Source organism: Pan troglodytes, chromosome 19 (assembly GCF_028858775.2).
Source record: "Pan troglodytes isolate AG18354 chromosome 19, NHGRI_mPanTro3-v2.0_pri, whole genome shotgun sequence".
NCBI lineage: Eukaryota > Metazoa > Chordata > Mammalia > Primates > Hominidae > Pan > Pan troglodytes.
The window spans coordinates 27,968,732-27,992,928 of NC_072417.2; the positions used below are offsets into that span (position 1 = coordinate 27,968,732).

The window sequence follows — 24,197 nt, forward strand, 5'->3', positions numbered from 1 at the left end:
CAGGTGTGAGCCACTGTGCCCAGCCAAGTTGCTGATTATACTTAAGGAAGCACACTGGACAAAGAGGGATGAAACATACATTATACTTATACACAAATGGAAGTGAGTACCTTATATAAAGGGGAAAATAATGTGTTATTCTTTTTTATTGTGAAAATGGATTTCTTTTTCCAATGTTTCAAATATACAAGCAGAATTGTTTGTTTGCCAATAAATATAATAAATTGAAGCAGAAGTTCAAAAATTAACAGCCACAATAGTTTATTTACAATTGAACTCTTTATAAGATATTTACAAGACAACCAATTTTACACATCAGAAATGGTATCAAAAGTTATGAATTACAACACAGACAACAATATGAAATGGGCATAAAACAAAGCTGAAGTAGACAGACAAGCAATTTTTTTTAATTTATTAACACTAGCTTAAACTTTGTTAAAGAAAAACAAACAACTATGTTTTAGGAGAACTGCAGGGCCTTCAGTTGAAGATTGAATTCACAGTGTTGTATCCCATGTAAGGAAAAATAAGACTAATTTTCCCCCCACACTCTAACACACTGTAATTTTGCACTTGGAACTTTGCTAATCTACTGTCCAACCTCCTTCTCAACAAAGTCAAATCAAAGGAGAATTAACCTAGAAGAGGGGACAATAAAATAAGAGGTCCTCAGGGAGAGGGAGAACCAAGGAAATAGAATCTACTTAAATCTGGCCAGATAGCACCTCGTGGATTCTTCTCAGTCTACTTCAAGTCAGAAACTGGGGAGTCCCCTGGGTAGGGCACAAACACAATGGTTAAATTTGCTAACTCATACCCAAAATTAGGAACCCAACACATGCTGAAATCAAGAAGAAACTGAGAGGGATCAAAGAACAAAGTCAAGAGACACTGATTGGGTCTTTTTTCTTTTTGGACACGTTACAAAGAAATACCACATAGGTAAGAGTAAGAAAACTGAACAGCCTGCCACATTAAAATGATGGAGAACAAAGAAAATCTGGCCCAGTTTTTCTAGAAATCTCCTCCTTAAGGTGTGAGATGAGAGCCCCTAGTGGAATTAAGTCCTATTTCTCTCTACATCCTTGCTGCAATGAAGTTTACAGCAGGTTCCCTTATAGAGAGCCCACTCTCCTAAGCAGATGGAGTTACAAATGAAAACCCATAGCCACACACACACACACACACACAAAAGGAGAAATAAGAGCAGCAAGATCATCCAAGAATACTACATGTGCTGCCAGAATAATTCCTTTAAAAGTCAAATCCAGGAAGCACAGATCAACATCTCACAAAAAGCTTTAGCAGTGGGAGGCCCCTGAGGAACTTTTCTTCTCTTCCCACAATGGTATCCCATTCTCTCTTCGTGCTCCACTGATGGGCCAGCCACACACCCTACATACCTTGGCTTCTCCTCTAAAAGTGCTAATAATCTGGGGACATATTCTCTTTAAGGATAAAAGCCCCTACCTTCTAGGAGATTAGACCCCTACTTGTTTTCACACAATAGTCCTGAAGACTAAAGAAAGGCAATTCCTATATATTTGAGACCAGAGGTCTTGGCTCTATTTTCCTTTCAGATAGTTAATAGGGATCTTACACTGAGACCAAAGTGGCCTGGGAGTGCTATCCTGATATTTTAACAAAACGGGAGGGGAGAGGACCAAGATGGTACACATACAAATTATTTTTACAAAGTGAATGGAGAAGCTCATTAGGTACATCTGTTTGTTTCAAGATGTAGACATTTGCCAGCCAAAGGAAGCACGTATTTCCACACTCTACCCCTACCCTCCCTAAGTCTCTATCCCACCACCAAGAGTTCTGCTAAAAGGATGAAGCCCAATGAAGGAATACTTGAGAAGTGATGTGATACAAGGACATTTATACAGGTTTTGGCATGCCATCCCAAATACTAAGTGCTTTTGTTTACAGCTGTAACTTGTTCTGAAACTAACCATCCCCACTTTCTTTTCCAAAGATTTTGGTTTTTGAGGAGTAAAGAAATTGTTATCCATTAACTGAAAAAATCATCACAGCCAAACATCCCTTCCCACATGACTGTATCACAGAATAGTTTCAAGTGAACAACTATCTTTTCAGACAGTTATCTACCAACTCTCCGATGTCTTTTCTACTCTATGAAGATGGCTTGCTTCATCGCTTCACTTGTCATTCCTCTTCCGGTCCTAAAGCTCATGGTGAGGTTGTTTGTTTTATTTTAGGGTTAAAAATCACTATACCCACTATAAGGAGGGTGTACCAGGGTGAGAAGAGTGCCATGCAGGCACAGCTCTAAAGGAAGGGGCTGCTTCATCTTCCACATGTCTAATGAAGAGAGCCCTTTTACCCCTTTAACATAGGCAAATGTATAGAAACAGACCCCTGAAACTTCTGAATCTGCCATCCTATAGCTTTAGCTTGAGAGCCCATTTCCCAAAAAAGGGAAAAGAAATCCCAATCACCCTCCATAACTCACAATTAGCTGAATTAAAGAGTTTTTGTGAAATCAGAGTAATGAAAACGAAGTCAAGGAAGTATGAAAGGGTATTATCAGCGAGTGATAACATATGTGAGGACAAAGGTCACATATACAGGTCTCTGCCACTCTCGGGAATGGCATGCTACAACTATCTGAAGACAGGGTTCTTGCCAGCACAGCTATTTCCTACACGTCCGGTGAGGTGTTTGCTTCTTCTGGATCTCCAATCTGCATCGGCTACGCTCATCCAACCAGGGTAGCTCAAAATTCCTGGCAAAAAAGGATGAGGAAATCAACTTGCAAGACTAGAAGGGATTCAGTGTGGACATGATAGCAACTACAAAAAAGTCACTATGTCCCTTACCACTCCTATCCCTGACTAGTTTGGAGTGTCTTTCCTGCCTCAAAGCCAGAGCAACTGTGTACCATTAAAGTGATGGAATCATCTATTTCTAACTCAAAAAGCAATACTCCTAATTATTGGCTTGGGAATCTTATTACAAAAGCTAGTTGCCCAGGTAGCCTCATTTCTGTCAAAGACCCATGGCTATCCCTAAGCCACCTGGTTCCACCTCATATCTAGGCTTCCATGAAGTCTGAAAAGGATGTGCAGGTTACCTGGAAGGGGAGAAAAAAAATGTATACTTACTGTGGAGTTAATTTTGGTAATGGTCGTCCAAATGCTACAACAGGCAAGAAGGGGGTAATCATCAAACTTTCAACTATGGGAGAAAGTCAAACGGGAGCGTATTAGTAATACAGATGGGAAATGTCTAGAAGCTATATCTGCTCCAAAATACACTTCATTCATTCAGAGCAAGTTGTACCCTGGAGCCTTGCACCCTCCTCCTCCTTCGAAAAACCTACTCTTTTAGATGGACACAACTTACCATCATCTGGCTCAGGGAAAAATGAGGTAACCTCAGGCTCAGATTCCTGAATTCCTTTCTTTTTATACATTCTGAGCTGCAGTCGCTGTAAAATTCTTTGTTCCCTGATCCTCTGAATATCCCATCTGGGAAAAACAAACCAAACAAAACAAAGAAACCCAACATTACTGTTTACCCAAAACCTGCTCTATAAAAGCAACTCACACAATCCAGATGCTAGGAAGACCCTTGCTGACTCCTCTAGACAGGGTAAAGAGAAATGACTGCCTTGTTAAGGGAGAGCTGTTTAGGTCTACCGTTTAGATCATGTGTTGGTGTTCCACAGAAAGTAGAATTGAGGAAGGTCATACACAAAAAGAGGCCAAACATGTTTACCTACAACAACTACCATTTCCAACTAAGATATTCAACCAACTGGGAAGCCAGTAATGTAAGAGTGTTAAGTACTCCAAGATTCTCCACAGCATGAAAAAGGGAGGTCAGGTTCCCTGATCCTCTGTCCTAGGTCCTAGGGCTCAGTTGTTTCCAGGATGGACATCTCTGGCCTCACCTTTTCCTTCTCTTCTCATCCAGCTCCAGTTTTGCATGCCGCTTCGAAAACACACTGTCATCCAGGTTCTGTGTAAAGAAAAGCAGCTGATAAGCTATTTATCACCATATATTAGTTACACACGTATACTAACTAATTTCCAGCTTCCAGGAACGTAAAATCTTTCACCTTCCGGTTCTACCTGAGTCTGTGGGTTCCATGGACAGTATGGGAACCTCCTGGTAACAGAATCAACAAAACACATACCCCTTTCCCCATCCACATCCTTTTAGAATCTCCAAATTTCAAAATCATTTCCGTAACTTTCCAAGGTAAACATCACATCAAACTAAAACCCCCAGACTGTCATAAACCCTCCCCGCCTCCATACTTTGTAAGAGTCTGACTTTAAAATAATCAAAACTTTAAGAGTCAAATGAGCTTGGAATATGTAATTTTATGGTTGAGGGGTACATGCTTTTTTGTGTGTGTGTGATGGAGTCACTCCATCACCCAGGCTGGAGTGCAGTGGTGCGATCTTGGCTCACTGCAACCTCTGCCTCCTGGGTTCAAGCAATTCTCCCTGTCTCAGCCTCCCGAGTAGCTGGGATTACAGGTGTGCACCACCACGCCCGGCTAATTTTTGTATTTTTAGTGGAGATGGGGTTTCACCACATTGGCCAGGCTGATCTCTGACTCCTGACCTCAGGTGATCCACCTGTCTCAGCCTCCCAAAGTGCTGGGATTATAGGCGTTAAGCCACCACACCCAGCCCTAACTTTTCTACTTAGCATAAAATCTACCTGTGTTTTGAACATTACCTAGCTATTTATTTTTTAATAAATCACTTAACTACTCTAGACCTGTTTTTTAATCTATAAAATGAAGGAGCTGGACTAGATAATTTCTCAAGTTTCTGTCTGGCCTTAAAATTATTTAATTCATCCATAGTACTATGACATTTTCCAGTTATACCGTCACATTCTATTTAATCTCTTACTCTCTTCAATTGAGTGCTCTTGGTTACCTACCTCCAAAAGGTCTGAAGGATTTGGGTCCCTTAGAGGCTCTACTGAGTGGTCCCTCCAAGAAGGAACTGAAAAAAAGAGAGAGAAAAAGAAAGGGAGGAGGGGTGGAACCACCCTTAAATCCAAAGTTGCACAACTATTCACTAGGATAAGAGGTCTCTCCCCAGAAGAGACAAAGTTACCAAGTGATAGGAATCCATTCTATGGCCTCCCTGAAGCCATATTCAGTGTCCTTGCTATGGTATAAAAGAACCTAAAATGCCATTGCAGTCTGCCAAACTCAGGATCACAAAAACCCTAAACCAATACCTGACAATTCATATAATGATGCTATAGCAGTTCCTGAAAAACAACTGAAATTTGTTGTCATTTTGAAGTCTATAGTAGTGTAATCAATCATACACCAAGAAATCTCACTCTCCCACATCCAGTGGATGGGGAATGCAGCTCCCAACCATCCACCATCCCACCAACCCCCACCCCAGGCCCAGCCAGCACAATTCCTATTCTACTCACCAGCCAAGACTGAAGTTTCTCCTGCAACACTTGATGGCATCAGACACCCTAAATAATGCAGGAAAGAAGAATAATCTCAGTGTAAAAAGAAAAAAAGCCCATACCCCAAATGGAGGAAAGGATCATCACTGAAGTTCTCACTAGGAAGCCATTTTGTTTTTTGAGTTGTTCTTTTGAGAATTTCTCTCTGGGGGAGGGGAAGAGGGAACAACAGACAAAAGAAAAGAAAATAAGCCCACCACTTTTTTTTTTTACACTGAGACGACTTCTTTTCTTCATTATTTAGGGTGGTTTCCCTGCAACAGTTGATGGCCAAGGATATCAAACCTTAAACTCAGAACATGGCAGGTGAGTAAAAGTTGACCCTATTTTTCAAATAAAAGATCAGTGTTCTCAAAACTTACATATGTAGTCTTCTTAAACAGCTCCCTCCTCCCTCCAAACAAACTACCTTGCTGGTCCAGCCTGAACAACATGCACAAAGACTTTGGCTCCCCTAGAACAAGCCATTGAGCCTTCCTCTTGAGATAGGGGCATCAAGAATAAGGATTCACATGTTTATTCACAACTCAGGCTCCTCAAGGGGCTGGGATCTCCCCAATTAGACTCCTTTGTTTCACTATGCCCACAATCTCAGAGGTGTTTGAAATTGTCTGTACTAGGGAAGAAAGGATTTTCAAAAATAGCCAGTCACACAGAACAGCTCTGGACCAAGCCATTACCCAATCCCGGATGGGAAGTTGCTTCACGTTTCTCTTAAGTTGTTACGCAGCATTGCCATGGCAGCAAAAGAGGTTAACCATTAAGGAAGAACCTGTTCAACTGACTGAACCAACAAAAATCTGAACCTAGATCAGGATCCTGATCTATCTCATGTACTCAAGTGTGAGGCCTAATAGAGGTTAGATCATTAAGACGACTAATCTAGCTTTCCCACTTAATTTTGTCACCAGAACAGCCAAACAAAGCCTGGAGAACGCTCTTGTCTCACTGGAATGGATTTCTATCCCCATCCTGCTAGGCAAGACACAGTGGTAGAAACTTGGGACTGCGGCTCTATCCTAGAAGGCCTCCCCAACCATTACCCCAGAGTAACCGCAGTGACTGACATAGACTAATATTACATGATTGAAGGCACATTCCAGTTACTGGTTGATGTAGAAGATAGGGGAGCATCTCTGTGTGGAAGCCATAAAGAAAAAAAAAAGGGAATGAAGACCAAGGTCCCACACCCCACACCCTCCCCAAGCAGCTCAGATATCCCAAGATAGTCCTTATTGTTTGAAAAATAGTTTGTAGACCATTTTATTTAAATATATGAACAACCAATGGGCTACTGCAATCCAAGTAAACTCTTCACATTTTAGAACCTTTGTGAAGTATAGTTAAGATAAAGTAAGACTGTTGGTCTTTGGCAGATTCCTCCTGCCCCCCAGACAGGGACATAGATATACAGATAAATGTTTATATAGTTAAAGAGCGGAGGCCCAGGTGAAAATTCCCCACCCCAAGCTGGCTCCCCAACCCAAAAATTACCATTGGCCCCTGAGAACACCCAAAGACCACCCTCCCAGATTTCACACAATATCAATTGCAGGAACAGTCGTGCATGGCAAAGTATAGTTCTATGCATTTCACAGCACAGAAAACCCTTCTTTCAGAGGGCATGCAAGTTGCCGGAGATTACACCCCCAAGTCTGGTGCTCTTGTGATGAGCAACTTACTGGCAAACACATCTCCCAGTGTTGTAAGCAGGCAAATACATTGAGCACATTTTGCTGTAATTCCATCTATTTGCAATGCCTGCACAGTGTCTGTCTCTGGCTGTTAACTTACTCATTCTTGACAGAACTCTGCTTTATTGATTGCACTTTTTTAAAAATGCCAAAGGCATTTTCACACTTGTTAGCTTGACCGCCACCACTAGGGTATAAGAGCAAGTGTTCTCTATGCCTTACTTGCTACAGTCTCCTCCTTCTTTGGAGAGGATTCCCGTAATGGTAACGGTGATGGGGGAGGCTGGTGCCAACGACACAAATACATTTCTGTGGTGGAAAGGTACGGCAAATCTTCTATCTCACTTGAGAAGGCTTTCTCCTTGGGATGGGTGCTGGGTCCCTTTTGGGGAGTGGAGAGTCTTGGTGGGGTGTCCACTGAAGACCGGGGCTTTTCTGGGGTTTCTTGGCTCCTCAATTCACGTTTACAAACAGTTTCAGATAAGGAACCACAGGGTTCCTCTTTAATAGGAGAGTGCTTAGGAGTTTTTGTTTTGACTTTTGAAAATTCAGGAGCCAGCTTTTTAACAGGAGTCTTTCTTTCTGTACTTCCAAATGGGGATTTCCTATTAGATAGGGAAGAAAACATTATAAAATTTATTGACACTTGAATAAAATCTAATTTGAACACATTCTGGAGCAAAAGAATAAGCTGGTTCTTTTGCCCCAAAATGACAAGTATTCAGGTACCTAAATATCTGGTGCTCATTTAGCAGTCATGAGCAGGAACAGCCCAGGCTTAGCAGTATATAAAATAGGCCCATAGTAAATTTTTTGTTTTGTTTTGTTTTGTTTTTGAGACAGAGTCTTGCTCTGTCACCCAGGCTGGAGTGCAGTGGCATGATCTCGGCTCACTGCAATCTCTGCCTCCCGGGTTCAAGCAATTCTCCTAGCTCAGCCTCCTGAGTAGCTGGGATTACAGGCATACACCACCATGCCTGGTTAATTTTTTTTGTATTTTTGATAAAGGCAGGGTTTCACCATATTGGTCAGACTGGTCTCAAATACCTGACCTCAGGTGATCCACCCACCTAGGCCTCCCAAAGTGCTGGGATTACCGGCATGAGCCACTGCACCTGGCCAGTAAATGTTGAACAAGGAATTTCCATGCTTAAGAATATTCAAGGTCCACCAGGCGCAGTGGCTCACGCCTGTAATCCCAGCACTTTGGAAGGCCAATGCAGGCGGATCACTTGAGGTCAGGAGTTCGAGACCAGCCTGGTCAATATGGTGAAACCCCGTCTCTACTAAAAAAAAAAATACAAAAATTAGGCGTGGTGGCACATGCCTGTAATCCTAGCTACTTGAGAGGCTGAGGCAGGAGAATCACTTGACCCTGGGAGGCAGAGGTTGCAGTGAGCTGAGATCACACCACTGCACTCCAGCCTGGGCGACAGAGTGAGACTCTGTCTCAGAAAAAAAAAAAAAAAAGAATATTCAAGGTCCTTTAGCCAACATTATGTACCACTACAACCCACATTAGGTGCACCTACTTCTTGTAATCCAGAGATCAGTCTCTTTCCTTTTCCCCCAACCCTGTACCACATTAATTGTAACCTTTATTTCCTTTTTCTTACTGTCTGCTGGCATTCTCTAGCCTCTTTCTTCTTCCCTTCTTCCCCCACCACATCCCAAGAAAGTCATCTCCCTTCCTCTTTACCAACCTAAATTTTAATACTTTTTTGGAGTCTCACTCTGTCACCCAGGGTGGAGTGCAGTGGTGCGATCTCTGCTTACTGCAACCTCCACCTCCTGGGTTCAAGCAATTCTCCTGCCTCAGCCTCCCAAGTAGCTGGGACTACAGGTGTATGCACCACACCCGGCTAATTTTTCTATTTTTAGTAGAGACAGGGTTTCACCGTGTTAGCCAGGATGGTCTCGATCTCCTGACCTCGTGATCCACCCACCTCGGCCTCCCAAAGTGCTGGGATTACAGGCGTGAGCCACCGCACCCGGCTATACTTCTTTTTCAAGACTGATTTCTACTTAAAGTTTCACAATTCTAACCCAGAATAATTTTTAATATCCCTGAATCTTACAAAACTTAGTTTAATGTCTGTAATCCCAGCACTTCGGGAGGATCACTTGAGCCCAGGAGTTTGAGATCAGCCTGGGAAACAAAGTGAGAACCTGTCTCTACAAAAACTAAAAAAAGTTAGCCAAGCATGGTGAGTGCCTATGGTCCTAGCTACATGGGAGGCTGAAGTAGGAGGATCACTTGAGTCCAAGAGGTGGAAGATGAAGTGAGCCATGCTGGCGACACTTGCACCCCAGCCTGGATGACAGAGAGAGACCCTATCTCAAACAAACAAAAAACCTTAGTTTATATCAGGTGTTGTACATCTACGTATTTTACTGCATTTGAATTCTGAGTTTTCAAAATGTATGCCTATCCTTACAGTTGGGCTAATTTCTTTGAGTCCAAGGACAGTTCCATTTTTACCTTTTTTTTTTTTTTTTCAATTGAGACAGGGTGTCACTCCGTCACCCAGGCTGGAGTGCAGTGGTGCAGTAACAGCTCACTGTAGCCTCAACCTCCTGAGTAGCTGGTACTACAGGTGCATACCTCCAGGCCCGGCTAATTTTTGGATTTTTTGTAAAAATGAGGTCTCACTATGTTGCCCAGGCTGGTCTCAAACTCCTGGGTGCAAGCGATCCCTCCTTCCCCACTTTCCATACGTTCCATACTCCTTCCCCACCTTGCCCTCTCAAAGGGATTACAGGCCTGAGCCACCACGCCTGGCCTGTATTTTACTTTTCTATGTCTACCAATGCACGACACAATGAAGGAATTTAACACTTCCTAACTTGAAGTGAACTGCTATAGTTTTCTTTAAGAAACTCAGCTGTCATACTTGTTGCCCATTCTCTTTATGATGTAAGCTGCATTCAATAATTATTACTGTGACCAAAATACTCCTAAACAGACTTTTACAGTCTGCATAAGAATGTTTCAAGATAGTTTCTCAGCATAGAAGACTTCTTTTTTTTTTTTTTTTTGACAGAGTCTCGCTCTGTTGCCAGGCTGGAGTGCAGTGGAGCAATCTCGGCTCACTGCAACCTCTGCCTCCCGGGTTCAAGTGATTCTCCTGCCTCAGCCTCCCGAGTAGCTGGGACTACAGGCGCCCGCCATCACGCCCGGCTAATTTTTTGTATTTTTAGTAGAGACGGGGTTTCACCATGTTGGCCAGGATGGTCTCTATCTCTTGACCTCATGATCCACCCGCCTTGGCCTCCCAAAGTGCTGGGATTACAGGTGTAAGCCACCACACCCGGCCCTCTGCATAGAAGACTTCTAAAGCAAGTTATGATTGCTATAAAACCAATTCATAAATCCCAATCTCCTACTCTCAATCACTGGTAACAAGGGTCCTCATCAAACAAAGTTATCAGCACACCTTTTATGTCCCTTTCCACTCCGCCCACATGAGAAAGGCTTGGGAGGCAGAGTCTGGGATGTCTCGGAAAGCTCCGGCTGGCACTCCAGTTTAATTTTCTCAGATAGCTCTGTTTCCTCTCTCTCTTCAGTTTCATAGCCCTGAAACAGCTTGTGCCTTTCTTTCTCGTTATCCTTCTTTACCAGCTGCATCCGCCTTTCCATACGTTCAATCCGAGCAAGGAGCTAAAAGAGAGAGTAGCAAAATGCAGACTTAACACATAAAAAATTAAACACACAGATACTTAGCCCCATTTAGGAATCAGTATAGTCTTCTGCCTCTTTCTATGGACCACATCAACTCAACTTTTTAAATAGGCAGACATTAATCTGAACAGTTTTCCTTAAACAAAATAGAGAAGAGAAGGTATACTGTTAAATTTTAAGGGCTAACCTAGATGGGAAGAGGCATGGGGTAATTTGTAGTTCATTCTTCTGTAGGGAGATCCTCTCCACTGGGAAGGGCCGTAACATGCCTTTTAATGGCATGGTCTCTGCTACTGCTACCTGTGTGGCTCCAAGTTGGTTTGGGAGTTTCCAGAATTAATTGTATACATGTTTTGTTTGTTTGTTTTTGTTTTTGTTTTGAGACGGAGTTTTGCTCTTGTTGCCCAGGCTGGATTGCAATGGCTCACTGCAACCTCCGCCTCCCTGCCTCAGCCTCCCGAGTAGCTGGTATTTCAGGCGCCCGCCACCACACCGGGTAATTTTTGTATTTTTAGTAGAGGCAGGGTTTCACCATGTTGGCCAGGATGGTCTCTATCTCTTGACCTCGTGATCCACCTGCGTAGGCCTCCCAAAGTGCTGGGATTACAGGCGTGAGCCACCGCGCCCAGCCTACATGATCTTTTAAGAGGCCCTGAGATTGTCCAAATTCTGTCCTCTCTACTTCTACTCCAAAGCTCTATACACAACAGCAAAGTGCAAACAGTACATTGAGAAGGAATTAAGAGCTCATACAGTGCCACCAGGAATGGCAGTGTTATTTGAAAGGGGTATGTGTGGGAGGGGGTACTTTTAAAACAATGAACATTTCATTTGGAAAATAGAAATCAGTACCCATAAATTCCAACAATCATGACATAAACACATTCCTTTGTATTTGAGGTAACACAAAAAATTATACCTACTCATCTAAATATTTATTAAAATCAAAGTTCCTTTAGTTTTAGTTAAAAGGAAGGACTAAAAAACTAAACAGAAAATGGAACTCTATTAGTATTGAAAACTTTGTGTTAGTTTAGTTTTGAGAAAAGGTGTTGTGCTACTTATACTCTATTACAAGAATTTTATCTGGGTTAGACAGTGATGTTAACGCTGCCTTCATTACATTCATTGCATAGATTTCAGACAAGGCCAAACAACAACTGGAATAAGTGAAATAAGCTTAAGCAATATTAAGATTGCAATACACAACAGAAGCAGTGAGTACCAAGTTCAGACTGACACTCTATCCTTAACTCACCCCACTTTTCCTGACTAGGAAAGCCTGCAAAGGGGCCATTACCTCAGGAACTGAGCAGAAACCTCCACAATCAGCAGAGAACCCCCCTATCAGCCATACTCTCATTTCATCTCCTTGTATATGTTTTGATTCACAGCCCCTAACCACCATTTGTGGGTGACATTTCCTTGATTTTTTTCTCCTTCACTGGTCCTTCTCTTCCCACTCCCCCCATACAAGGATATGATGTGTTGTAATTACGGTACCATCACACCCCTAGACTGCAGTACAATCTGAGCAGTGCCACCTCCATGTTGAGTAACTTCCACAAATCAACACCATGAGATATTTTAATGAGACCTGCCCCAGCTCCCAATCCACCTTGCAGAATGCATTCTCCAATAAAACAGCCACCCGATGAGATTCATTTGGAAAGCAAACAAAATGAATAGCCGCTTGCTCCCTTGCTCAGCTCTTAGCGCACACGACGCCAGTGAGAAAGAGGAGAGAGGGAGAGATGAGGACGGCGGGGAGGGAGGGAGAGAGAGAGAGAGACAGAGAGAAAGGGAAAGAGAGAGGGAGGGAGGAAGAGGGAGGGAGAGAGGGAGAGAGAGACTGCTGCAGCCTGAGCACAACAATTGTAGAAACCATGTTTATTTTTAGGCAGCTGTAAGGTATGCTAGCACAGTAATACCCCCCACCCCAGCTTCCCTCATATCTGAAGGAATATGTTTTAACGCGGAGATGCCCTTAACTACTGCTGCAGTAAAAACAAGCCTGTGTCGTCCAAGCTCCTCAGAAGTAAAGAAATAATAAACAACTTTCCTACTCCCTAAGATTCTAAAATAAGGATGGGGAGGTCTATTTAATACATTTAATAAGCTTACTTTCCCCTGATGCCCTAAAATCTTCCAGTTTCAAACACCATGCTTATAAAAGGGACCTGGTCAGTGGGTCATGTATTAGAACTCAGGTTCCTATTAAAAGCTGTCTGAAATCAAAGGCAGTGATTCTCTTAATATCATTTAAGAAAACTAAAATAGGATTCCATGTAAATCACCTCTACCCCTGTGCCCACTAAAAGGCCTACTGCCCTCCTATCTAAAGATGCTGCAGCAGTGGTGAAAGCAACAGCTGCTTGCTACAGCCCTCTCCTCCACCGTGCATTTCTAACGCAATAGCTCTTTAATTTAACCCTTCCATAAGGACACAACACCTACACCCCACCCTTTCATTTTTAACCCCTCACAGATCACGTCTTTTTCCACTAAACGTCTTTCCCACACGTCTGGGGCTGTCATTTTAAATTAACCCTTTGGCACCTGAAACCCCTCCCCCTCCCCCTGAGAGGTTGCCCTTTAACCCTTCCCTCCAACCCAACGTGTCTGTGAGCCTGGCTCCCAGAGACCCAGCGCCTAAGATACTCCTTTGCCGGTGGCCAACCTCCTTTACCCCTAACCCGGGGGTGCCTTAACCTCCTACAGCCCCCTTCCCCCGAGCATGCGCACAACTCGCTCCTCGGCCCGAATGCAGATTAACCCCTCCCGTACCGTGTCTCTCTCTGACTTCAGCTCCTCGATCTCCTTTTCCTTGGCCTGCAGCTGCTGCTGCTGCTGTTCGATGAGGTCCAATTGCAGCAGAAGGATCTGTTTGAGGCAGGCGGCCTGACTGGAGGCTCCCGAGCCGCCACCACCCCCGAGAGGGCTCTTCCTCATACTCTTCCATCTGCCCTCGCTGGCCGCCAGGGTCCCGGCGGTGGCGGTGGGCGCGAGGGGTGGCGGCCCGGGCAGAGGTAGTGGTGGGGGTCCCGCCGGGTCCGAGGCGGTGGCAGCGGGGGAGGCCGCCCCACCCTTGTCCCCAGCCCAGGGCGTAGGCTCTTTGGCCGCCGCCACGAGAGAGCCCGTCTGAATGGGCAGCACCGCCTGATACTTGGGCCGGGGGCTGCAGCCGGCTCCGGCTGCGGCAGGCTCCCCCCCAATGCCGGCTTGCTTGGTGGCCGGGGGCGGACAGGGCAAGGGCACCGAACCGCCCCAGCTCTCTTCCTGCTGCCCGGGGGCCGCCCCGGCCGGGAGTAACAAGCCCCGGCCCTTGCCGCCGCAGCCGGCCGGGGAAGGCGCGGGGCTCCCGCCCTGGGAGGAGGCCAGCGGGGGCCCCGGCTCCTTGAGCTTACGGTGCCGGGGGAGGAAGTGGGCTTCGGCCGCCCCGGGCTCGTCCTCGGGCCCGCCCAGCGCCGCAGCCCGCTCGTAGTCCAGTCGCTGCTCAGGATTGCCGCCGGCAGGGGCCGCGGCCGCCTTGAACACCGCGGATCTCATGGTCATAGTGGTCCGGAGCAGCGCCGGGCACCGAGGCGGAGGAGGGGGTGGGGAAGGGGCGAGGTGCGGGGGGTCGAGGACTGAGGGGGGGGAGGGGAGTTTGGCGGGCTCGCCTCAGCAGCGCGGCAGCAGGCCTCCGCTAGCGCGGCTCCTCCGGGGCCCGGGCGCCATCCCGCCGGCGTGCGGAGACGTGGAGGCCGCGGCTGAGGCCCGCCGCCGGCCCATGGGGGCCTCGCCGCCGCCTCTGCTGCCGCCGCCGCCGCCTTCGCCTCAGAGGCAGGAGCTCGCACCCAGCCGCCCCCGAGCTCATCCCCGGAGCTCGCTTCGGCCCCCCCTGGCCCGGCCGGGCCCGCCTCGTCTCCCCACCCCGCACCCCCCCTTCCCCGCCCCGGCCCCCCGCCCCGGAGCTCGCCTCAACCGCCCCGAGCCTCCATTTCCCCCCCCTCCTCCTCAGGAGGGGGTGGAGGGCTGGGTCCGCCCAAAGCCCTCCTACTCCGGGAGAGGGGGTCTGTCGCCTCTCCCGGGGGTCTCCGCGGCTCGGGGTCCCCCTCCCCCCCAGTCACCCCCGGCGCCTCAGCGTTTCCCTTTAAAAAAACGGAGCCGCTCGTAGCCGCCACCGCCGCAGCCGCCGCCGACCGGAGGACGCATGCGCGGGGAGGGGAGCGGGCGGGAGTGCACCGGGAGCCGAGAGGAGGGAGGCGGGCCGCGCTATTGTGAAAGGGGCCGCCGCCGCCGCCTCGAGGGGGGCAGGGAGGGGACCGCAGGGGCCGGGGGCCGGCGAGGGGAGGCCGGGGCTGAGGGGCGAGGACCGAGGAGCGCGCGGAGGAGCGGGGTGAAGGTGGGCTGCCGAGGGAGGGGCGAGCCGGGGGAGGGTCTGGAGGGGGAAGAAGGGCGAGGGCGGCCGCGGGGAGAAGGGGAAAGCGGAGGCTCCCCGGGAAAAAGAAGCGCGAGAGAATGGAGTTGAGAGGAAGGAAGGAGGATACAGGCGGCCAATGTGTGGCCTACGTGGGAGCGCCCCGAGCGCTCCACGTCCCCGGCCTGCGCCGGGCGGCCCCTTCCCCGGGCATCTTGGCAACGCGCCTGGCCCAAGCCGGAGGGGCCCCGCGGCCCCGCACGCCTCCTGGACCAGTCAGGATCCAGGCTCCTCTTTGAGCCCGCGGGTGTTTCATGGGGGTAGAAGTCTAACCCCTCCACCCCCTCTCCTCCCCAGCAGTCCCACGCGGGTATGGGAGAGAATGAAGTTCTTTGTCTCTAAGGGATTCAAACCAGAAACGGAGGGACCTCTGGTTCCCAGAGGGAGGAAAATCCATGATGTCTGCTGCCCAGGGAGCTATTGCCACCGCCTCCTTGGGGTGAAGTATTGCCAGCTACCAACAGTTCCTTCCCAACGGCCATCTTCCAGCCTTCTTAAACGACTCCTAGCATCTTCGGGAGGCTCCTGAAGGACTGAAGCAAAGGAAATCTCTGAAGGGATTTAGTCCTTGAAAGGGAGTAGGGATACTTAGGGTGTTCTGTGTTGAGCGCTTCTTCCTATCTCTCCAGCTTCATGTATGTGTGTCTTTATGTCCAAGCAATTGAGCCAACAAGTCCTCAGAATTCCTTGTGAAAAAAACTTTTTTTTTTTTTTTTTGAGACGGATTCTCACTCTGTCGCCCAGGCTGGAGTGCAATGGTGCAATTCAGCTCACTGCACCCTCCGCCTCCGGGGTTCAAGCGATTCTCCTGCCTCAGCCTCCCGAGTAGCTGGGATTACAGTCACGCGCCACCACGCCCAGCTAATTTTGTATTTTTAGTAGAGACAGGATTTCTCCTTGGTCAGGCTGGTCTGGAACTCCCGACTTCAGGTGATCCTCCCGCCTCGGCCTCCCAAAGTGGTGGGATTACAGGTGTGAGCCACCGTGCCCAGCCCTGAAATAGTCTTAATTGCTTGTTTTTCTTTTTTGTCTGAGGTGTGCTTTTTAAAATCTCTATGGAGATGGAGAAGACTGACATTCTCTGGCCTGATGTGAAAACCTCTCATTAAAACTGTGTCTGTGCCTTGTGGGCTGAAAGCATGAAACACTGGAAATTTTAAACAAACGGATGTGAATGTGTTAAGAAGCCAAGAGTCCGGCCCTCTTTCACCAGACTGTATGGCCTCAGATCAGCAAGGGAAGTATTGAGCTTAGGGACACCAAGTAATGGAGTGAGCAGGGATGAGAGGGCACATAGAATGTGGTGATCTCTTTCCATGTCAGGGCTTGTGTGTTTGTGGCACTGGGGTCTCGCTGTGTCCCCAAGGCTAGAGTACAGTGGCACAATTATGGTTCACTGCAGCCTCAACCTCCAGGGCTCAAGTGATCCTCCCACCTCAGTCTCCTGAGTAGCTGGGACAACAGGCTTGGGCTGCCACACCTGGCTAACTTTTTATTTTTTTGTAGAGACGGGCCTTTGTAATACCAGCCTTTGTTGCCCAGGCTGGTATTGAACTCGCTCAAGCGATCCTCCCACGTGGGCGTCCCAAAGTGCTGGGATTATAGGAGTGAGCCACTGTGCCCAGCCTTCAGCGTCAAGACTTTCTGCACCATCTCTACGCTGACAGCTCCGTAATTTATATTTCTTTCTGGACTCATCCCCTAACTCCAGAATCATATATCCAACTGTCTAGTATACATACCCAGTTGGATGTCTAATAGGTATTTCTTTTTTTTGAGATGGAGTCTTGCTCTGTCGCCCAGGCTGGAGTGCTGGAGTGCAGTGGCACGATCTCGGCTCACTGCGAGCTCCTCCTGGGTTCACGCCATTCTGCCTCAGCCTCCCCAGTAGCTGGGACTACAGGCGCCTGCCACTACGCCTGGCTAATTTTTTGTATTTTTTAGTAGAGACGTGGTTTCACTGTGTTAGTCAGGATGGTCTCATCTCCTGACCTCGTGATCTGCCCGCCTCGGCCTCCCAGAGTGCTGGGATTACAGGTGTGAACCACCGCGCCCGGCCTAGGTATTTCAAATTTACATCTAAAAATCAAGCTCCCGAATTCCTCCCACCCAAATACCACTTCTACAGTCTTACTCTTTTTTTTTTTTTTGAGACGGAGTCTTGCTCTGTTGCCCAGGCTGGAGTGCAGTGGCACAATCTCAGCCCACTGCAACCTCTCCACCTCCCGGGTTCAAGCAATTCTCCTGCCTCAGCCTCCATAGTAGCTGGGATTACAGGCATGCACCACCATGCCCAGCTAATTTGTGTATTTTTAGTAGAGACGGGGTTTCACCATGTTGGTCAGGCTGGTCTCAAACGCCTGACCTCATGATCCGCTCACCTCAGCCACCCAAAGCTGGGATTACAGGCGTAAGCCACCGCGCCCAGCCCAGTCTTCCTCTCTTTGTCACCCCATTGCCTTTCAAAATGTATGTCCAAGGCTGGACGTCGTGGCTCGTGCCTGTTACCCCAGCACTTTGGGAGGCCGAGGTGGGCGGATCACAAGGTCAGGAGATCGAGACCATCCTGGCTAACATGGCGAAAGCCCGTCTCTACTAAAAATACAAAAAATTAGCCAGGCATGGTGGCGGGCGCTTGTAGTCCCAGCTACTCGGGAGGCTGAGGCAGGAGAATGGCGTGAACCCAGGAGGCAGAGCTTGCAGTGAGCCGAGATCGCGCCACTGCACTCCATCCAGCCTGGCGACAGAGTGAGAGTCCGTCTCAAAAAAAAAAAAAAAAAAATTTAGCCGGGCCTGGTGGCAGGGGCTTGTAGTCCCAGCTACTCGGGAGGCTGAGGCAGGAGAATGGGGTGAACCCGGGAGGCAGAGCTTGCAGTCAGCTGAGATCCCACCACTGCACTCCAGCCTGGGTGACAGAGGGAGACTCCATCTCAAAAAAAAAAAATATATATATATATATATACACACACATATATATGTATATATATATACACACATATATATGTATATATATATGTGTGTGTATATATATATATATGTATGTCCAAAATCCCACAGTTTCTCAACACCTCCACAACTTCCACCCTGGCCTCTGCCACACAATCCTATCTCGCTTGTTTTAATTGCAGTAACTGTAATTGGTCTCTCAGTTTCAACCTTTGCCTTCCATCACTTAAGTCTACTCAGCAGCCACAGTGGTCCTGGTAAGATGGGAGTGAGATCATGATCTTTCTCCACTCAGAACCCTCTCATGGCTTCCCATCTCACTTGGAGTAAAAGTAAAATCATTAAGGCTTGTAGGATCTGGCTCCCTGGTACTGCTCTCTGTTTAGTTTCTACTGTTATTCACTCCTTTCTGTTGGCCTTCAGGCCCTTGCAGTTGCTGTTCCCTCTACCTAGATCCCTCTTCCTTCAGATGTCCACATGACTTCCTCCCTCACCTCCTTCAGCTCTTTACTGTATGTCAGCTGAGACCTTTGGCCCCGCTATGTATACTCACAGCCTTCTCCAAACCGCCTCTTCCCTTTTTTTGCTTGATTTTTCTCCTTAGCATGTATTACCTCTAATTTACCTTATTACCTTATCCTCCCCCACTACAATGTAAACTTCATAGTTTTGGGGGGTTTGTTTGTTTTTTGAGACGGAGTCTCACTCTTACCCAGGCTGGAGTGCAGTGGTGTAATCTCGGCTCACCGCAACCTCTGCCTCCCAGGTTCGAGTGACTCTTCTGCCTCGGCTGCCCAAGTAGCTGGGATTACAGGCGTGCACCACCACGCCTGGCTAATTTTTGTGTTTTTAGTAGAGACGGGGTTTTGCCATGTTGACCAGGCTGGTATCAAACTCTTGACCTCGAGAGATCCACCTGCCTCAGCTTCCCAAAGTGCTGGGATTAAAAGTGTGAGCCACAGCACTGGGCTGCTTCATGTTTTGTTGCTGCCATATCCTCAGCACCTAGAACCATACCTGCCACAAAGTAGGCATTTAATAAATATTGGTTAAATGATTAAATGAGCTGTTTAGATATATTAAGAGAAAGCATCTATCTACCTTTGACCTTTAGCTTGACTGAGGGTGGCAGTTCTATTAAAAAATAGGGCCGGGTGTGGTGGCTCACGCCTGTAATCTCAACACTTTGGGAGGCCAAGGCATGAGGATCACCTGAAGCCAGGCGTTTGGGACGAGCCTGGGCAACATAGTGAGACCCTGTCTCTACAAAAAATTTAAAAATTATGGCTGGGTCTGGTGGCTCATACCTGTAATCCTAGCACTTTGGGAGGCCGAGGCAGGCAGATCACTTGAGGTGAGGAGTTTGAGACCAGCCTGGCCAACATGGTGAAACCCCCAGTCTCTACTAAAAATCCAAAAATTAGAGTAGGAGACCGTGTGGCCTTAATGGATAAGGTGTCTGACTTCAGATCAGAAGATTGAGGGTTTGAGTCCCTTTGTGGTCATAACGTTTGGCCGGGTGCGGTGGCTCATGCCTGTAATCCCAGCACTTTAGGAGGCCGAGGCAGGTGGATCACCTGAGGTCAGGAGTTTGAGACCAGCCTGGCCAACGTGATGAAACCCCGTCTCTACTAAAAATGCAAAAATTAGCTGGGCATGGTGGTGGATGCCTGTAATCCCAGCTACTCGGGAGGCTGAGGCAGGAGAATCGCTTGAACCTGAGAGGCGGAGGTTGCAGTGAGTTGAGATCGTGCCATCGCACTCCAGCCTGGGCGACACAGCAAGACTCCCATCTCAAACAAACAAACAAACAAAAATTAGCCAGATGTGGTGGTGCACACCTGTAATCTCGGCTACACAGGATGCTGAGACAGGAGAATCGCTTGAACCCGGGAGGCAGAGGTTGCAGTGAGCCAAGATCAAGCCACTGCACTCCAGCCTGGGTAGCAGAGTGAGGCTCTGTCTCAAAAAAAAAAAAAAAAAAATTAGCCGAGCATTGTGGTGCATGCCTGTAGTCCTAGCTACTTGGGAGGCTAAGGCAGGAGGATTGTTTGAGCCCGAGAGGCTGAGGTTATAGTGAGCTATGATCACACTGCTGAACTCCAGCCTGGTTGATAGAGCAAGACTCTGTCTCTAAAAAAATAGTGAAACCTAGAGAAGAGTAAATTTGTCTAGGAACAAATTTGAACATACCATCTGGAAGGAATTAAGGAGGAAGTGACAACTGAGGTGGGCCTTGAAGTTTGAGATCAAAGGACATTTCAGGCAGAGGTAAGAACATTGCAGCTGGGCACAGTGGCTCACACCTGTAATCCCAGCACTTTGGGAGGCCGAGGCGGGCAGATCACGAGGTCAGGAGATCAAGACCATCCTGGCTAAGACGGTGAAACCCCGTCTCTACTAAAAATTAAAAAAAATAGCCGGGCGTACTGGCAGGCGCCTGTAGTCCCAGCTACTTGGGAGGCTGAGGCAGAATGGCATGAACCTGGGAGGCAGAGCTTGCAGTGAGCCGAGATCGCGCCACTGCACTCCAGCCTGGGAGACAGTGAGACTCTGTCTCAAAAAAAAATTAGCTGGGCGTGGTGGCATGTGCCTGTAGTCCCTCCTAATAGGGAGGCTAAGGCAAGACAGGAGAATCACTCAAACCCAGAAGGCGGAGGTTGCAGTGAGCCGAGATCTCACCACTGCACTCTAGTCTGGGTGAGAAGAGCGCAACTCCGTTTCAAAAAAAAAAAAAGGATGTAACTGTAGAAAATGGGAGAAGTTCATTGGAGTGTAGCTCTGGATAGTGGGGGATGTAGGGGATAAAACAGATTTAGACCAGATTATGAAGGTCTGAAGGCCCAATTAAGGAATGTATAATTTATCAGCCTTGGTGAAACATCAGAGGATTTCCACCAAAGTATAGAATGATTAGATTTGTGTATCTGAAAGCTAACTTCAATATTTGCGTCTCTGCACCAAAAGCCGGAGGCCAACTTGAAGGCTGTTAGTGCAGGTGTGAGATGATGAGTGGTTAAGATACTAGTAGTATGGGGATATAGAGGGAATGACAGGAGGAGACTCAGCTGTTAAGAGCAAAGTTTCTGGTGTGAAACTGCAAATAGCAATCACAGTTCTCCCGTTTAGTGGCTGTGTGTTATTTAACCTCTACCTCAGGTTGCTTATCTGTAAAATGACTATACTAATACCTTACTTCACAGGGTTATTGTGAGGATTAAATGAGATAATCCATGTAAAATGTTTATCATAGCATGTGGCACCTAGTAATGCTTGATAATGTAGTTATCACATTATTACTAATTGGCAGCATTTGTTGATCAATAGAAAGTGGGGTGAGGGAGAAGGAGGGCTTTACCGTCAAATTTCTAAGACTAACCAGCTGGCAATTCCATGAATAAATTATATGTTTTCTTCCTCTCTAGCCCAATTGTGGTTCCAGGCCAGCACCTTCAGTATCACCTGGAAACTTGTTAGATATGCAAATTCTTGGCTTCTCACCTTAGACCTAATGAATAAGAAACTGTGGGGTGAGATGCAGCACGTGGTGTTTTAACAAGCCCTCCAGGTGATTCTGATGTACTTCAAGTTTGAGAACCACTGCTTGGGACTCTACAACTGGGGTTGGTTGACTTTATTTTTTTTTTAAACGGGGTCTGGCTGTGTTGCCCAGGCTGGAGTCCAGTAGCTGTTCACAGACATTATCATACCTCGAACTCCCAGGCTCAAGTGATACTCTTACCTCAGCCTCCTGAGTCACCAGGACTACAGGTATGCACCACCATGCCTGGCTAATTTTTACATGACATGGGGCCTCACCATGTTGCCCAGGCTGGTCTCAAACTCCTGGGCTCAAGTGACCCATCCGCCTTGGCCTCTCAAAGTGCTGGGACTACAAGCATGAGCCACTGTGCCTGGTCTCAACATTTTTTTTTTCTGGAAACTTTACAGCTCTGAAATCCAAAGTCTAGGATTTCACTGCTCCAGACTAAGTAAACATGCTTTTCCCCACCAAAGCCAAAGCTGGAATTTTTGGATTGGAGGTCTGATCTTGATCTCAATACACAGGATGACCTGGCTAAACCACCAGAAAACTGAAACCTGAGAAGAGAAGGTCTTCTAAGAAGGGAAAGGAATTCTTGTTTCCAAACCATTAAGTTTTAAGCTGTGGTGATCCCTGAACTAAGAAATGTAAAGAAGGGAGCTCTCAAAGGCCAAGAGGGGCAAAGTGGAGTTGCCAGCTGTGAGGGAGCCTAGGAAAACTGTGTTTAGGACCATAAATCAAGTCCTTAAGTCTTTTTTTTTTCTTTTTTTTGAGACGAAGCCTTGCTCTGTCACCCAGGTTGGACAGTGCAGTGGTGCAATCTCGGCTCACTGCAACCTCCACCTCCTGGGTTCAAGCAATTCTTTTCTGCCTCAGCCTCCTGAGTAGCTGGGATTCCAGGCGCCTGCCACCATGCCCGGCTAATTTTTGTATTTTTAGTAGAGACGGGGGTTTCACCATGTTGGCCGGGCTGGTCTCGAACTCCTGACCTCAGGTGATCCGCCCACCTCAGCCTCCCAAAATGCTGGGATTATAGTCACCGTGTCCGGATTGAGCCACAGTGTCGGGCCTCCCTAAGCAATTCTGTCCCTGATGAGATAATGACCATTCTTTTTGCCTTCTGGCTAAGAGTATGGAAAGAGTTAAAGCCAATACTTTCACCACCCCTCTAAGGCTTATAGAATGGCAGAATTCCATTTCTATGACCTACATTCTTTGAAGGGAATGCCTATGTCGTGGAAAGAGGATGCAGCAAGACTTTTCACTTGACTGGGCTTGGTTTTCCCAGACCAAAAAAGAAAATGGAAATAAATCATCTGTAAGGTCCCTTGCAGCTTTATGACTGTATAAAGCTACGTTTTCCAGCTAACAGTGGGGCAGAAGTAGGTAGAAAAAAGAGGAGACTTGTTTTGGCCACTCCCCAGGGAAAGAGGATTCATCTGGGTGGTTTCCTGAAGCTCTCGGAAAGGTAAATAGAGACTGGAGTTGTGTGACTGGTATTACCCCAGTCCTGTGACACTGAAAGGACACCACAGTTGGAGAGGCCACCTTTGCCTTCTCCGGGAGGATGGGGGATGGGAAACCAGCGTGGAGCCACAGAGGCTTCCAGCTCCGCAGCCTGGCCTGGCTCAGCTCTTTCTGGCAGAAACCATGTCCTGCGTTCCAGGCTTCCGCGAGCAGGATGCTAGTGTGCTGCTCTCCTGCTCCCCTCTGTGGGGGCCTCTCAGAGGGTAGGACACACCCTCCTTGCCTTTTTTTTTTCCCCCTATTAAAAATCACAACTCAAATTTGGGTATTTTTCTCCCTCTGCTAGCCCCGCCAAAACTTTCAGCGCGTTCCGCCCACTCCACGTGGACCTCCCTTCCCTGTCCCAGCAGCCCCTGCGAGAACCCTCACCCCAACATGTGACCAATTGTTATGTTTCCTTCCTGGAGCTCGCTTTCAGCTGGCACCAGCTAACGACTGAACAAAAGTGCCCCCTTCAGGGTGAATGTGGGGCAGCAGCTTGAGAGGAGGAAAGCTGATGAGGGCTCAAGTACAATAGCGGAATGCAGCTGCCTCTGTTTAAAATGATTTCATATCTACATAGCTCCCTGGCTAAGGATTACACAATCAAACGATGAGACAAATGCAAGAGAAGGATGTCATCAAATAAAACTACTTTGGGGTGGAGTTGAATAAAATTTTAATTTCCAGCTGCAAAGTTGGTTACCTCTACTCCAACTCCATTTCCCGTTGAGTTCTTCATGATGTTGGCAGAGCACTCAGATCCTCCCATTCCAGACAAGAGCCAAGAATGCCCTAATTATGGGCTGGGTGATGGGAACAGGGCCTCCTCTGGGTGGGTGAGCTGCTCTTTGCTCACTACCACTACCCCCT

The 24,197-nt window shown here is 47.5% G+C and overlaps 1 protein-coding gene across 3 annotated transcripts; it reads right to left on the reverse strand.

The window, feature by feature from the left end:
* Window positions 1-244: 244 nt before the first annotated feature.
* On the reverse strand, window positions 245-15,063 carry MSL1 (MSL complex subunit 1). 3 transcript variants are annotated; one of them, XM_511469.9, is made up of 10 exons: window positions 14,274-15,063; window positions 13,654-13,749; window positions 10,622-10,845; window positions 7,407-7,789; window positions 5,449-5,496; window positions 4,936-5,000; window positions 3,926-3,993; window positions 3,376-3,500; window positions 3,135-3,207; window positions 245-2,755 (listed from the first exon to the last, which is right to left on the reverse strand). In XM_511469.9, exons 3-10 carry the CDS (start codon window positions 10,822-10,824, stop codon window positions 2,665-2,667), a joined length of 1,056 nt encoding a protein of 351 aa, XP_511469.3. In that variant the 5' UTR covers window positions 10,825-10,845; window positions 13,654-13,749; window positions 14,274-15,063; the 3' UTR covers window positions 245-2,664. The 3 variants fall into 3 exon arrangements, with proteins under 3 accessions (XP_511469.3, XP_009430508.1, XP_016787354.1); XM_009432233.5 differs by having other exon boundaries at window positions 13,654-15,063; XM_016931865.4 differs by lacking the exon at window positions 5,449-5,496 and having other exon boundaries at window positions 13,654-15,063.
* Between the last annotated feature and the right edge of the window lie 9,134 nt (window positions 15,064-24,197).